Genomic DNA, 17163 nt, shown 5'->3' with positions numbered 1-17163 from the left:
TTGGTTTCTCCATCTATGGTAATTGAGAGTTTGGCTGGGTATAGTAGCCTGGACTGGAAATTGTGTTCTGTTAGTTTCTGTATAACATCTGTCCAGGCCCTTCTGGCTATCATAGTCTCTGGTGAAAAATCCGGTGTAATTCTGATAGGCTTCCCTTTATATGTTACTTGACCTTTTTCCCTTACTGCTTTTAGTATTCTATCTTTATTTAGTGCATTTCTTGTTCTGATTATTATGTGTCAGAAGGAATTTCTTTTCTGGTCCAGTCTATTTGGAGTTCTGTAAGCTTTTTGTATGTTCATGGGCATCTATTTCTTTAGGTTTGGGAAGTTTTCGTCTATAATTTTGTTGAAGATATTTGCTGGTCCTTTGAGTTGAAAATCTTCATTCTCATCTACTCCTATTATCCGTAGGTTTGGTCTTCTCATTTTGTCCTGGATTTCCTGGATGTTTTGAGTTAGGATCTTTTTGGATTTTGTATTTTCTTTGATTGTCGTGCCGATATTCTCTATGGAGTCTTCTGCACCTGAGATTCTCTCTTCCATCTCTTGTATTCTGTTGCTGATGCTCACCTCTATGGTTCCAGATTTCTTTCCTAGGGTTTCTATCCCCAGCGTTGCCTCAATTTGGGTTTTCTTCATTGTCTCTACTTCCCTTTTTAGGTCTTGGATGGTTTTATTCAATTCCATCACCTGTTTGGTCTGGTTTTCCTGCAATTCTTTATGGGATTTTTGTGCTTCCTATTTAATGTCTTCTACCTGTTTAGCAGTGTTCTCCTGCAATTCTTTAAGGGATTTTTGTGCTTCCTCTTTAATGTCTTCTACCTGTTTAGCAGTGTTCTCCTGTATTTCTTTAAGTGTGTTAATAAAGTCCTTCTTGATGTCCTCTACCATCATCATGAGATATGCTTTTAGATCCGGGTCTAGCTTCTCAGGTGTGTTGGAGTGCCCTTGACTGGGCGAAGTGGGAGTGCTGGGTTCTGATGATGGTGAGTGGTCTTGGTTTCTGTTATTAAGATTATTACGTTTACCTTTCACCATCTGATAATCTCTGGGGTTAGTTGTTATTGTTGTCACTGTTTAAAGATTGGAGCAGATGCTGTGTTCCACTCACCAGAAGTCTTAAGATCCTGTGGTGGGTGTTGTGGGTAGCTGGCGAGTGTCAGTCGACCCTGCGCCCTAGCTACCCAGGTGCTGGTCAGACCGGAAGAGGCTTGTGGCCCTACTCAGGCCGGTTTTCTGCCTCCCCAACCAAAACAGTCTCAGGTCCCGCACAATTGGACTGGAGCAGAAGCTGTGTTCCACTCACCAGAAGTCTCAAGATCCAGTGGTGGGTGTCATGGGTAGCTGGCGGGTGTCAGCCGACCCTGGGCCCCAGCCATCTGGTTCTGGTCAGACAGGAAGAGGCCTGTGGCCCCACTCAGGCCGGCTTTCTGCTTCCCTAACTAAAGCAGTCCAGTTACCCTTCTTTTATTGCAGTTTTCCTTCCAGTATTCTCTGTAGGATTAGATTAGGAGAAATATGTTGTTTAAATTTGGTTTTGTCAGGCTATACCTTGTTTTTTCCATTGATGATGATTGAGTATTTTGCTGGTTAAAGTAGACTGGGTTGGAATTTCTGTTCTATCTTAGGGTCTGCAGGACATCTGCCCTGGGTCTTCTGGCTTTTAGTATCTCTGTTGAGAAATTTGGTGTAATTCTGGTAGGTCTGCCTTTTTCCTTTACAGCCTTTAATATTCCTGCTTTGTTCTTTGCATTTAGAGTTTGATTATTATGTGATGAGAGGATTTTCTTTTGTGATCCAATCTATTTGGTGTTTTGTAAGCTTCTAGTACATTTATGGCTGTTTCTTTAGGTTAGGGAAATTCTCTTTTATGATTTTGTTGCAGATATTTTCTGGCCTTTGAATTTGGAATCTGCACCTTCTTCTATTCGATTATTCTTAGGTTTAATCTTTTTTAATGTGTTCTGGATTTCCTGGATATTTTGGGTTAGGGGCCTTTTACACTTTTTATTTTCTTTGACTAATATTTCAATAACTTCTATGGTATCTTTTATGCCAGAGATTCTCTTCTATCCCTCATATTCTGTTGGTGATGCTTGCATCTGTAGTTCCTGATCTCTTTCCTAGGTTTTCCATCACCAGGGTTTGTGATTTCTTTATTGTTTCTATTCTAATTTTTAGGTCTTGGATCAATTTGTTCATTTCTTTCACCTGCTTGATTTTGTTTTCCTGTATTTGCTTAAATGATTTATTTGTTACCTATTTAAGTGCTTCTACCTGTTTTCCTTTATTCTCCTGTGGAAATTATTTATATCTACCTTAAAGGCTTCTATCATCTTCATGAGTGAGATTTTAGGTTATAATTTTGGTTTTCAGGTTTGTTAGGATATCTAGGGTTTGCTTGGTGAAAAAGTTAGTTCCGATACTGCCAGATTACATGACTTCTGTTGTTTATGTTCTTTTGCTTGCCTCTTGCCATCTGGTTATCTCTGGTGTTTGATGGCCTGGGTGTCTCCTACTGGAGCCTGCCTGATTGGAGGCAGAAGAGCTCTGGTACCTTGGTTAGGGCAGGCCTCCTGGGAAGCAAGCAGTGCTGTTTATGGTAGGAGGTGGGGCTCTTGTGTCCCTCATTACAGCAGGCCTCCTGTTGCCATGGTTAGGGCAAACCTCCTGTGTCCCTGGTTATGGTGAAACTCCATAAAACAGTCAGGCTTTGGAGTCTAGAAGCATAATATGCCGGAATTCCAGATGGAGGTATAGAGCAGAATAACTATGGGGCTCAGGCAGAGTAGGATAGATACCAAGTCTGCTGGGCTCTGTGGAGGAGGGCAGCAGGTTCCAGCTGGTGTGCTTATTGGATCAATGATCTCACCTGTGTCCCTGTTTATGGCCAAGCTCCTGGAAGACCGTCTGTTGGGTGTGGGAGAGTGGCAGGCACACCAATGGGAATGGGACAAATATACAGACCTGAAGGAAAATGGGGCTCCTGTGTAGGGGAATATATCCCACATGCACTGGGCTCCGTGAATGTCCCAGTTGGTGTGGGTATTGAGGTATGTGTTTCACCTGTGTTACTAGTTATGCCATTCCTTCTTGGAGACAGACACACTGTGGGGTATAAGGGAGAGGGCAGGTAGCTGATCTACACCAGAGGGAGGTACATATCTAAAGGATGATGGTGCTAGGCCAGAGGGAAGAGATCCCCCTTTGCTCTGTGGGAATTCCAGCTGACTTGGTATTGGGGTGCAGGGGCCTCACCTGTGCCCCTAATTATGGAAGATCCACTGGAGACAGGAAGGTTTTGGATGTGGGAAAAGGACAGGCAAGCCCATCTGCTCTGAGTAGAGGTGCAGATTGGAAGGAAAAAACTTCTTATGTGTTTATGACAAATTTCAAATTCATTTAGGAATTTACTTTGTCTACACAATTAATAATTGATTCACAGTTCAATAGGATGGAAGTTAGTATTTATATTTTCCCCTGGTCAAAGTGTTTCTGCATTGCAATCCATTTTAGTTCACAACACATACAGAAAAAGAAGAACTGAGTTGAGTCTGTTTGTCTAATTTTAACATGCAGAAATAACCAAGTTTCCATTTGAGAGACTGTCAATAGGAATGTACAATACAACAGTCATATTGCAGCTCGATTATATTCATAACACCCTTACTTATAATAGCCAGAATGTGGAAAGAACCCTGATGTTCCTCATCAGAGGAATGGATACAGAAAATCTGGTACATTTGCACAATGGAGTACTATGCAGCTATTAAAAACAATGAATTTATGAAATTCTTAGATAAATGTATGGATCGGGAGAATATCATCTTAAGTGATCTAGGCCAATCACAAAATAACACATGTGATATGCACTCACTGATAAGTGGATATTAGCCCAGAAGCTCAGAATACCGGAGATACAATTTGCAAAATACATGAAACTCAAGAAGAAGGAAGGCCAAAGTGTGGATACTTCCATCCTTCTTAAAAGGGGGAACAAAATACCCATGGAGGAAGTTACAGAGACAATTTTCAGAGCCAAGACTGAAGGAAGGACCATCTAGAGAGTTCCTCACCTGGGGATCCATCCCATAAACAGCCACCAAACCAAGACACCACTGCACATGCTACCAAGAGCTTGTTGACAGGAGCCTCAAAAAGCTGTCTCCTGAGAGGCACTGGCATAGCCTGATAAACACAGAAGTGGATACTCACAGCCATTTATTGGATGGAGCACAGGGTCCCCAATGAAGGAGTTAGAGAAAGTACCCAAGGAGCTGAAGGGTTTTGCAGCCCCATAGGAGGAACAACAATATGAACTAACCAGTAACCCCAGAGCTCCATGGGACTAAACCACCAGAGAAAACACATGATGGGGCACATGGCTCTAGCTGCATATGTAGCCGAAGATGGCCTAATTGGTCATCAATGGGAGGAGAGGCCCTTGGTTCTATAAATATTCTATGCCCCAGTATAGGGGAATGCCAGCGCAAGGAAGCAGGAGTGGGTGGGTTGGTGAGCAGGGGGATGTGGGAGAGTATAGGGGATTTTTGGAGGGGGAACTAGGAAAGGGGATAACATTTGAATTGTAAGTAAAGAAAATATCTAAGAAAAATAGAAAAAAATCAAAATACAAATTTTTTTGAATGATAAGATGCCAGTAATACTTATTTCTTTACCCTGTAAAAAATAAAAAAAAAAAATACATTGTATTAGCCATTAATGTTAAAGGCAAGTAATAGGTGTGATTATGGGCACTTTGTCTTTATGGATTAACTATGTAACCACTACTGACTGATAGTGTTCCTCTTAAGATTTGGTTCCCAAACCAGTATTCCCTGCTAGTAGCAACATGTGTTCAGTAATTAGTCCTAGTAGCACAAAGTGTCCAGTACTTAATACTAGTTACACCATGTTTCAAATATTTAATGCAATGGCTGCTCCATAAGTCAATTCATTTACACATTTGGGTATTTAAAGACTTTATATATCTTAAGGATTAGAGAAATGGGAATGTCTCAGAGCAGAGCTCTGGAGATTCCCTCTGAAAATTGATTTGGGATAATAATTCACTATTTGGAGGAATGCTTACTTGCTCAACATAATGGGGAAATTTTCTCCACTAATACACACTCTACATCTCAAATAAGAGGCATATGAACTAATGACAAAAAATTAAAATTGACTCAAGTGATAGTATTTTATATGAAATACATTGTTAATTTTAAGTATATCTTTAAAAAATTATAATGAGGAATAATTGTATTTATATAAGATAATTTACTTAAAGTAATTATTTAGAGGACAAATTTATACTAAAGCAGAAATAATTTACATGGGAACTTTGTGTAGATAGAAAAGAAAAATAAAGTCTTACTCTGTATTTGGTTTAAAATTTTTGTACTCTTGCAGATCTGAATGGAGGACATGGCAGCAGGAAACCACTGCACAGTGACGGAGTTCTTCTTAGCTGGGCTCTCAGAGAAGCCAGAACTCCAGCTGCCCCTCTTCCTCCTCTTCACAGGCATCTATCTGATCACTGTGGCAGGGAACCTGGGCATGATTACACTGATTGGGCTCAGTTCCCACCTGCACACACCCATGTACTATTTCCTCAGCAGTCTCTCCTTCATTGACTTCTGTCAGTCCACAGTTGTTACCCCTAAAATGTTGGTGAGCTTTCTGACCGAGAAGAACCTCATCTCCTACCCTGGATGCATGGCTCAGCTCTACTTCTTTATCATTTTTGGCGTTGCAGAGTGCTACACATTAGCTGCAATGGCATATGACCGCTATGTTGCCATCTGTAATCCCTTGCTTTACAGTGTAACCATGTCCTATCAGATTTACAGTTCTCTGATTTCAGGAGTGTATATTTTTGCTGTGGTTTGCTCTTCAATAATCACTGGCTTCATGTTTAGGATTCAGTTCTGCAAGTTAGATGTGATCAACCACTATTTCTGTGATCTTCTTCCCCTGTTGAAACTTGCATTCTCTAATACCTATATCAATGAAATGTTGACTCTATTTGTTAGTATGTTTAATATCTGTGTCCCAGTGCTGACCATTATTACTTCCTACATCTTCATTATAGACACTATTGTCAACATTCACTCCAGGGATGGCAAGTTCAAGGCCTTTAGTACCTGCAGTTCACACATCTCTGCTGTTGCCATCTTCTATGGTTCAGGTGCATTCATGTACTTACAGCCATCATCAGTGAGTTCAATGGACCAAGGGAAAGTGTCCTCTGTGTTTTACACTACTGTTGTTCCCATGCTGAACCCCTTGATCTACAGCCTGAGGAATAAAGATGTCAGTGTTGCATTGAAGAAAATACTTGAAAGGAAAAAATTCATGTAAGCAGAAGTTATGTGAAGATAATTTATCACAGCAAAGTAATTAAAAATACACAAAAATTTTTATTTAACCCTACCTGTCATTATTATTGCATATTTTTCTAACATCCTTTGATAATTTTTACTGTTACAAATTGCAACTTAATTTTCAAGCATCTAATATGTTATATGATTATCAGCATCCAAAATGTATAGAAATAGAATGGATGACATGAATTGTTATGCCCATAGCGTTATTGCATCACGTTATTTATATTTCTCATCATGTTTAATAATTATTACTCTAAAATATATACCACCTTTTTAAGTACAACAAAATCATACCTTCTAAATTAATTTTATGTCATTTTTGAGAATTTCATATTTGAGTACTATAATTATATCAGTTCCCTCATCTCCCTCCAACCACTCACATGTTCTTCCTGCTCTCTTTCAAATTAATGTTCTCTTTTCTTTTAACCAATATATACCTATAGTAAGTCTGATTCTGCTCTCAGTAATCACTAGTTTCCCACAGCTCTTAATCTCAGAATGGAGTGCTTGAAATTTCCCAGTTCTACATTGGAGAGCATGTGTTGTCTCTCTTTCTAGCTTTGAGTCACCTCCATCATTCTTTTCTCCTTCCATTTATTTACATGAAAATTTCAAAATCCATTTTTCTTTATACCTAAATAAAATCCATTGTGTTTTCCTCATCATTGCATCATTCATCGGTCATGTAGGTCATTTTCATTTTTGTGCTCTTGTGAATGGCAATATATGGAACATGGAGGTACAGTTAACTGTGGTGTAGAATGCCAAGTCCTTTGGTCACAGGACAAGGATTGGAATTCCAGGGTCATATGTTATTTTATTTATTTATTTATTTACTTACTTACTTACTTATTTGCTTATTTACTGTCTTAGTTACTTATTTACTGTCTTAGTTACTTATTTAATTTGCTGCAGCATATTCAAAAGTAGGTGCAGTTTATTGCAGTACTGTCAATAAAGAATGAAATTTAGTCTCCTTTCCCCAACATTCTCTCACCATATTTTGTATTCTGATTTTATTCAGAATAAAATAGGGTAAGTTGAAAACTAAAATTTGCATTTTTATTTTATGCTTATTTTGTTTGATTGTTTACTAATTTGTTGTTTTTGCTATAATGGGCTTGTTGGGTATTTGATTTAATAAACTTCCAAATAGTATGGGAATTTGTATGTCTGCTTGCAAGATGCTGCAGGTCCCTGTTCCCAGTTGGTTTAGATTGGGTAACAAAGTTTCAAACAGTCAATGGCTGGGCAGAGAGACAGAGGCTGGACGTATAGAATGCCCGTATAAGAAACCCAGGAGCTTAGGAAGAAGAGAGATGAGTCCACCATGAGAGGATTGTAGGACAGACCATGCAGTGAAGGAGCAGGAGGGAGAAATGGCAGAAATGTAAGTGTAAGGGAGAAAGCAGCTTTGGAGGAGCTGCCCAGAAGGGGCTAGGGCAGCAAAGATAAAATATAGATTTAGAAAGAATTTGCTCAGGAATATGGGGAGTGTGTTAGCCACATGGAGGTCTAGGAGTGACCAGCCATCAAGCAAGCTAAGGCATATTAAATTATAAAGGGTGTGTGTGTGTGTGTGTGTGTGTGTGTGTGTGTGTGTGTGTGCGCACACGCGGGCACTTCTGTCTGGGACCCAGAACATTGTAGCAGGTGTAGAGGAGGCCCTCAAAAGGGGAGCCAGGTATCCACCCACTGTAAATAGAGAGCTGTTTAAATATTAACTGCAACATGGGATGTTCCTTATCCCATACAGTAGGAGATGATTGTTCCTGCTCCTCAGATAAAACTATCCATAAACATGCTCATATGTAAATTTAACTTTTATTTACCTAATATAATTGTTCTCTGTAAGGCTTACTTCCTCAATCTGCTAAATCAGGCCTAGTCCTCAAAGATTCTAGGCTCTCTATTAATATAATCTAGTCCTAGAATTTTTTTCAGCCTCTTAGACTTACTCATGAATAAACCTACCCTTTCTAGATTTATCTGACCTTTGGCTACATGGTTCTATTCAGCTGTCTGGCTCAAAACTCCCCTCCAAGATGATTGATTTAAAATGCTTTCTCTCACTTGTGATTGAATTGCTTCACTTGACCTAAAACAACTTCTAAAAATCTGTTCTAATCTTCTGGCTCCTTTCTATTCTCTGGCTAGCTCTGTGTTCACCTGTGTCTAGATTGTTCTCTCTTCAACCTGTCTCTGTATAACTTACAGTAAATCTGACTCTCTCTGTCTCTCTATCTGTCTCTGCCTTGGTCTCTGTATTTCTGTCTCTCTGTCTCTTCATTTCTTTGACTCTGTCTCTCTTCAGTTCTCTCTTCTGTCACCTCCCTTTTCTCTCTGTTCTTGTTAGAGTTGGACATATTCTATACCTTTAAATCTTTCTTATATTCATCACTTTATCTGCAACTCAATCAAATAAACATTACTTTCCAACATGTGTGCATTCTTCTACAAACTAACATTACCTTCACTGTTTGAGAATAAAAGTGAGCACTATGAGTGTGTCTGTATTTCAGACAATGCAAATATGTTACTGGAATGGAATCCCTCTAAATTCATGGATATTGCTAAAGTTATATTTCTATTGTAACTATGAATATAGTAGCTGACAATAATATTATTCATCACAAATATGGTGGCAAATGAGAATTCAGTATGTCAGTTCGATTGTAGCTTGTGCATCTATATGTATCCTGGGAAAATTTTCTCCTGGGTAATTTTATCTTCTTCCACTTTCATGGATCTTTATGTTTCATTTGTCTCATTGGAGCTTCAGCCAAACCCTGGGCCAGAGTTCTAATAGCTACTCAAAATGATAACAACAATAACAATGACATCCAGAAGATGTCCCAACAGGTAAGAAGGACACATGCTCCACTATGTTCATAGCAGCCTTATTTATAATAGCCAGAAGCTGGAAAGAACCCAGATGTCCCTCAACAGAGGAATGGATACAGAAAATGTGGTACATTTACACAATGGAGTACTACTCAGCTATTAAAAAAATGAATTTATGAAATTCCTAGGCAAATGGATGAACCTGGAGGGCATCATCCTGAGTGAGGTAACCCAATCACAAAGGAACTCGCAAAATATGTACTCACTGATAAGTGGATATTAGCCCAGAAACTTAGAATACCCAAGATACAAGATACAAAGCACATGAAACTCAAGAAGAACGAAGACCAAAGTGCATATAAAGTTTGCAAATCCAATGGGCCTCTCTTTCCAGTGATGGCCGACTAGGCCATCTTTTGATACATATGCAGCTAGAGACAAGAGCTCCGGGGTACTGGTTAGTTCATAATGTTGTTGCACCTACAGGGTTGCAGATCTCTTTAGCTCCTTGGACACTTTCTCTAGCTCCTCCATTGGGGGCCCTGTGATCCATCCAATAGCTGACTATGAGCATCCACTTCTGTGTTTGCTAGGCCCGACCTAGTCTCACAAAAGACAGCTATATCAGGGTCCATTCAGCAAATGCTTGCTAGTGTATGCAATGGTGTCATCGTTTGAAGGCTAATTATGGGATAGATCCCTGGATATGGCAGTCTCTAGATGGTCCATCCTTTTGTCTCAGCTCCAAACTTTGTCTCTGTAACTCCTTCAATGGGTGATTGTTTCCAATTCTAAGAAGGGGCAAAGTGTCCACACTTTGGTCTTCATTCTTCTTCAGTTTCATGTGCTTTACAAATTGTCTCTTATAACTCGGATATACTAAGTTTCTGGACTAATATCCACATATCAGTGAGTACATATCATTTGAGTTCTTTTGTGATTGTGTTACCTCACTCATGATGATGCCCAGCATGTCCAACTATTTGGCTAGGAATTTCATAAATTCATTATTTTTAATATCTGAGTAGTTCTCCATTGTGTAAATGTACCACATTTTTTGTATCCATTCCTCTGATGAGGGGCATCTGGGCTCTTTCCAGCTTCTGGCTATTATAAATAAGGCTGCTATGAGCATAGTGGAGCACGTGTCCTTCTTACAAGTTGGAACATCTTCGGGATATATGACCAGGACGGGTATTTTGGGATCCTCCAGTAGTACTATATCCAATTTTCTGAAGAACCGCCAGACTGATTTCCACAGTAGTTGTACAAGCTTGCAATCCCATCAACAATTGAGGAGTGTTCCTCTTTTTCCACATCCTCGCCAGCATCTGCTGTCACCTGAATTTTTGATCTTAGCCATTCTGACTGGTGTGAGGTGGAATCTCAGGGTTGTTTTGATTTGCATTTCTCTGATGATTAAGGATGCTGAGCAATTTTTCATGTGCTTCTCTGCCATTCGGTATTCCTCAGGTGAGAATTCTTTGTTTAGCTCTGAGCCCCATGTTTTAATGGGTTTATTTGTTTTTCTGGAGTCCACCTTCTTGAGTTCTTTATATACATTGGATATTATTCCCCTATCTGATTTGGGATAAGTAAAGATCCTTTCCCAATCTGTTGGTGGCCTTTTTGTCTTATTGACAGTGTGTTTTGCCTTGCAGAAGCTTTGCAGTTTCATGAGGTCCCATTTTTCAATTCTCAATCTTACAGCACAAGCCATTTCTGTTCTATTCAGGAATTTTTCCTGTGTGTCCATATCTTCTAGGCTTTTCCCCACTTTGTCCTCTATAAATTTCAGGGTCTCTGGTTTTATGTGGAGTTCCTTGATCCACTTAGATTTGACCTTAGTACAAGGAGATAGGAATGGATCAATTCGCATTCTTCTACATGATAACCACCAGCTCTGCCAGCACCATTTGTTGAAAAGGCTGTCTTTTTTCCACTGGATGATTTTAGCTCCCTTGTCGAAGATCAAGTGACCATAGGTGTGTGGGTTCATTTCTGGGTCTTCAATTCTATTCCATTGGTTTACTTGTCTGTCACTCTACCAGTACCATGCAGTTTTTATCACAACTTCTCTGTAGTATAGCTTTAGGTCAGGCATGGTGATTTCACCAGAGGTTTTTTATCATTGAGAAGATTTTTTGCTATTCTAGGTTTTTTGTAATTCCAGATGAATTTGCAGATTGCTCTTTCTAATTAGTTGAAGAATTGAGTTGGAATTTTGATTGGGATTGCATTGAATCTGTAGATTGCTTTTGGCAAGATAGCCATTTTTACAATATTGATCCTTCTAATCCATGACCATGGGAGATCTTTCCATCTTCTGAGATCTTCTTTAATTTATTTCTTCAGAGACTTGAAGTTCTTATCATACAGATCTTTCACTTCCTTAGTGAGAGTCACACCAAGATATTTTATATTATTTATGACTATTGAGAGGGGTGTTGTTTCCCTAATTTTTTTCTCAGCTGGTATAATCTTTGTGTTGAGAAAGGTCATTGACTTATTTGAGATAATTTTATATCCAGCTACTTCACCGAAGCTGTTTATCAGGTTTAGGATTTCTCTGGTGGAATTTTTAGGGTCACTTATATATACTATAATATCATCTGCAAAAAGTGATATTTTGATTTCATCTTTTTCAATTTTATCCCCTTGATCTCCTTTTGTTGTCGAATTGCTCTGGCTAGGACTTCAAGTTCTATGTTGAAAAGGGAGGGAGAAAGTGGGCAGCCTTGTCTAATCCCTGAATTTAGTGGGATTGCTTCCAGCTTTTCACCATTTATTTGATGTTGGCTACTGGTTTGCTGTAGATTGCTTTCATCATGTTTAGGTATGGGCCTTGAATTCCTGATCTTTCCCAGACTTTTATCATGAATGGGTGTTGGATCTTCTCAAATGCTTTCTCCACATGTAACGAGATGATCATGTGGTTTTTGTCTTTGAGTTTGTTTATATAATGGATTACATTGATGGATTTCTGTATATTAAACCATCCCTGCATCCCTGGAATAAAACAAACTTGGTCAGGATGGATGATTGTTTTAATATGTTCTTGGATTCGATAACAAGAATTTTATTGAGTATTTTTGCATCAATATCACAAGGGAAATTGGTCTGAAGTTCTCTCTCTTTGTTGGATCTTTCTGTGGTTTAGGTATCAGAGTAATTGTGGCTTCATAGAATGAATTGGTTAGAGTACCTTCTACTTCTATTTTGTGGAATAGTTTGTGCAGAACTGGGATTAGATCTTCTTTGAAGATCTGATAGAACTCTGCACTAAACCCATCGGGTCCTGGGCTTTTTTTTTTTTTTTTTGCTCGGAGGCTATTAATGACTGCTTCTATTTCTTTAGGGGATATGGGACTGTTTAGATTGCCAACTTGATCCTGATTTAACTTTGGTACCTTGTCTATGTCTAGAAATTTATCCATTTCATCCAGGTTTTCCAGTTTTGTTGAGTATAGCCTTTTGTAGAAGGATATGATGGTGTTTTGGATTTCTTAAGGATCTGTTGTTATGTCTCCCTTTTCATTTCTGATTTTGTTAATTAGGATGCTGTCCCTGTGCCCTCTAGTGAGTCTAGCTAAGGGTTTATCTATATTGTTGATTTTCTCAAAGAACCAACTCCTCCTTTGGTTAATTCTTTGAATAATTCTTCTTGTTTCCACTTGGATGATTTTGCCCCTGAGTTTGATTATTTCCTGCTGTCTACTCCTCTCGGGTGACATTTCTTCCTTTTTATCTAGGGAATTTATATGTGTTGTCAAGCTGCTAGTGTGTGCTCTCTCTAGTTTATTTTTGGAGGCACACAAAGCTATGAGTTTCCCTCTTAGAAATGTTTTCATTGTGTCCCATAGGTTTAGGTATGTTTTGGCTTCATTTTCATTAAACTCTAAAAAGTCTCTAATTTCTTTCTTTATTCCTTCCTTGACCAAGTTATCATTGAGTAGAATGTTGTTCAGTTTCCACGTGAATGTTGGCTTTCCATTATTTATGTTGTTATTGAAGATCAGCATTAGTCCATGGTGGTCTGATAGGATGCATGGGACAATTTCAATATTTTTGTATCTTTGAGGCCTGTTTTGTGACCAATTATATGGTCAATTTTGGATAAGGTCCTGTGAGGTACTGAGAAGAAGGTATATCCTTTGTTTTAGGATAAAATGTTCTGTAGATATCTGTTAAGTCCATTTCACTGTGTCCCTTTTTATTTTCTTTTTATTTTATTTTCCATGATCTGTCCATTGATGAAAGTGGTATGTTGAAGTCTCCCACTATTATTGTGTGAGGTGCAATGTGGGCTTTGAGTTTTACTATAGTGTCTTTAATGAATGTGGCTGCTCTTGCATTTGGAGCATAAATATTCAGAATTGATAGTTCCTCTTGGAGGATTTTACCTTTGATGTGTATGAAGTGTCCCTCGTCTTTTTTGATAACTTTGGGTTGGAATTCGATTTTATTCCATATTAGAATGGCTACTCCAGCTTGTTTCTTCAGACCATTTGCTTGGAAAATTGTTTTCCAGCCTTTCACTCTGAGATAGTGTCTGTCTTTTTCCATGAGATGAGTTTCCTGTAAGCAGCAGAATGTTGGGTCCTGTTTGTGTAGCCAGTCTGTTAGTCTATGTCTTTTTATTGGGGAATTGAGTCCATTGATATTAAGAGATATTAAGGAAATTAATTGTTGCTTCCCTTTATTTTTGTTGTTAGAGTTGGCATTCTGTACTTGTGGATGTCTTCATTTTGGTTTCTTGAGGGATTACTTTCTTGTTTTTTCTAGGGTGTGATTTCCGTCCTTGTATTGGTTTTTTTTTTCTGTTATTATCCTTTGAAGGGCTGGATTCCTGGAAAAATAATGTGTGAATTTGGTTTTGTCGTGGAGTACTTTGGTTTATCCATCTATGGTAATTGAGAGTTTGGCTGGGTATAGTAGCCTGGGCTGGCATTTGTGTTCTCTTAGTGTCCGTATAACATCTGTCCAGGATCTTCTGGCTTTCATAGTCTCTGGTGAAAAGTCTGGTGTAATTCTGATAGGCTTGCCTTTATATGTTACTTGACCTTTATCCCTTACTGCTTTTAATATTCTTTCTTTATTTAGTGCATTTGTTGTTCTGATTATTATGTGTTGGTAGGAATTTTTTTTTTTTTTTTTTTTTTGGTTTTTCGAGACAGGGTTTCTCTGAGCCCTGGCTGTCCTGGAACTCACTTTGTAGACCATGCTGGCCTCGAACTCGGAAATCCGCCTGCCTCTGCCTCCGGAGTGCTGGGATTAAAGGTGTGCGCCACCACGCCCGGCAGGAATTTCTTTTCTGGTCCAGTGTATTTGGAGTTCTGTAGACTTCTTTTATGTTCATGGGCATGTCATTTTTTAGGTTTGGGAAGTTTTCTTCTATAATTTTGTTGAAGATATTTGCTGGCCCTTTAAGTTAAAAATCTTCATTTTCATCAACTCCTATTATCCATAGGTTTTGACTTCCCATTGTGTCCTGGATTTCCTTGATGTTTTGAGTTAGGATCTTTTTGTGTTTTGTATTTTCTTTGATTGTTGTGTGGATGTTCTCTCTGGAATCTTCTGCACCTGAGATTCTTTCTTCCATCTCTTGTATTCTATTGCTGATGCTTGTGTCTATGTTTCCAGATTTCTTTCCTAGGTTTTCTATCTCCAGCGTTGCCTCACTTTGAGTTTTCTTTACTACATCTACTTCCCTTTTTAGGTCTTGGATGGTTTTATTCAATTTCATCACCTGTTTGGTCATGTTTTCCTGCAATTTTTTAAGGAATTTTTGTGTTTCCTCTTTAAGGTCCTCTACCTGTTTAGTTGTGTTCTCCTGTATTTCTTTATGTGAGTTATTAAAGTCCTTCTTCATGTCCTCAAACCATCATCATGACATATGCTGTTAAATCCGGGTCTTGCTTTTCGGGTATGTTGGGGTGCCCAGGACTAGGTGAGGTGGGATTGCTGCGTTCTGATGATGGTGAGTGGTCTTGATTTCTGTTAATATGATTCTTAAGTTTGCCTTTTACCATCTGGTAATCTCTGAAGCTAGTTCTTGTAGTTGTCTCTGGTTAGAGCTTGTTCCTCAGGTGACTCTGTTAGCCTCTATCAGCAGACCTGGGAGACTAGTTCTATCCTTAGTTTCAGTGGTCAGAGTACTCTCTGCAGGCAAGCTCTCTTCTTGCAGGGAAGGTGCCCAGATATCTGGTGTTCAAACCTGCCTCCTGACAGAAGTTGCGTTCCCCTCACCAGAGGTCTTAAGATCCCGTGGAGGGTCCTGTGAGGACCTTGGGGGTGTCTGGAAACTCTGCGCGCAAGGAACCCCGGTGCTCGTGTGGACTGGAAGGGACTTGTGCCCCTGATCAGGCTGGGTTATCTGCTTTCCTAGTTAATGCAGTCTCAAGTCCAGCGTGATTGGATTGGAGCATCATCTGTGTTCCACTCACTAGAGGTCTTAGGATCCCGTGGTGGATCCTGTGTGTGTCCTTGTGGGTGTCTGGAGACTCTGCGGGCAAGGTACCCCAATGCTGGAGTCCTAATCTAGTTGTTATTGTGTCTTACAAGGTTCACAACTAGATAAGATGTGACAGTATTCCCCAAAAATATGGAATATTGAAATGAAGATCAGAAGTAACCATCAAGTTTTGCCTATGGCTAATGAGCTCTTGGCCGTTGATAGCTTCGGAGACATGGAGGTTCACTTTTCTTTAAGTGTATAGCCCCTCATAAATTAACTGTTTTCCCATGGAATGCCACACCGTTGAAAAACATGGGCCTCAAAATTTGGAGTTGATAGGATGAGGGGGAAAAGAAGACACAAAGTTCCATGAATAGGGAAGCAGATGGACCTAGAAAGATTGGATGAAGGATATCAATATTATTAAAACATGATGCATGAAATTCTCAAAAAAAATCTAAGGAACTATTTAAAACTTCAATAATGGAAATACATATGCCATATTTTATCATGTTAATAATTGCAACATTAAGGGAAATTACTTTGTTTCTTTATCCTTATGTAAAGGTTTCAGAACAAATGTGACTCATACTACATGTGGTAGATGTCAATAAATGTCAAAATGTCAAAATACTATATATGAGCTATTTCTCTTGTTTTTACATTTTTTTCCTTCACACAATTTACCCAAGGTAATACCAGTTACTTCTACCTTTAATTTTTCATAAATCCCAGTGCTTTAATTTCTAGACAATATCACACATACCTCTATTAAATTTTTGTTTTAAAGAGAAGTTAGAATTCTACCACTTGAGTACATTACAGAATGGAGAATCTGAAGAGAAAGGGTGGTTTGGGGTTATAGATTTACTCAGTTAAAAGATGAGTGATGCGATTCTAGGAGGAGGTCAATATCATTGTTCTTTCTAATAGGACCTTTATTTTCTCAGCACAGTATTTAAAATCTTCATATCAACTGACTTTGAGAGAGCACCAAGTGGCTTTGGGTATCAATTTTATTAGCACTAAAGATTAGTGACTTAGAAGCTAAGTTGTGTTTATTCCATCTCCCACATTCTAAGCCAGAAGGAAGTGAGAGGAAAGGGAAATATCCCACCATGACAAAGAGGGCTATCTTTAAATAGAAGTTCTTATGTCTTTCCAGTGGAAATCCCCTGCTCTGTCTTATATATGATTTTGATAGAGGTGTGTAAGTAATTATTTCTCAAGATCCACTTTCATCTAGATCCACAGCTTTCCCATAAATCTTGCTTTTTAACTCAGTAGAATATCAATAAATATACTATCATGTTTACTTACTTTAGGTCAAGCTATGATGCTTTACAGTCATTTTGAAGCTGTTGATATACTTGATAAATATTTTAAATTCACTTGTGCAGTGCATAATGCAATTGCTATATGAAATTTAGTGAAATGTTATTATGATTTATAATGATGAATATATAGC

General features: G+C 38.7%; 1 protein-coding gene across 1 annotated transcript; it reads left to right on the top strand.

Moving 5' to 3' along the window:
* Window positions 1–5420: 5420 nt before the first annotated feature.
* Window positions 5421–6365, top strand: LOC110288791 (olfactory receptor 8G18-like). The gene has a single exon (XM_021155042.1). It carries the CDS (start codon window positions 5421–5423, stop codon window positions 6363–6365), a length of 945 nt encoding a protein of 314 aa, XP_021010701.1.
* Window positions 6366–17163: the final 10798 nt, after the last annotated feature.

The sequence above is a fragment of the Mus caroli genome, unplaced genomic scaffold, assembly GCF_978045245.1.
Source record: "Mus caroli unplaced genomic scaffold, Mus_caroli_1 scaffold_11, whole genome shotgun sequence".
NCBI classification, from domain to species: domain Eukaryota; kingdom Metazoa; phylum Chordata; class Mammalia; order Rodentia; family Muridae; genus Mus; species Mus caroli.
This window is presented reverse-complemented; position numbering and strand designations above follow the sequence as displayed.

Excerpts from the sequence above, each read along its gene's own strand:
- LOC110288791 (XM_021155042.1), top strand. The coding sequence starts at position 5,421 with ATGGAGGACATGGCAGCAGGAAACCACTGCACAGTGACGGAGTTCTTC.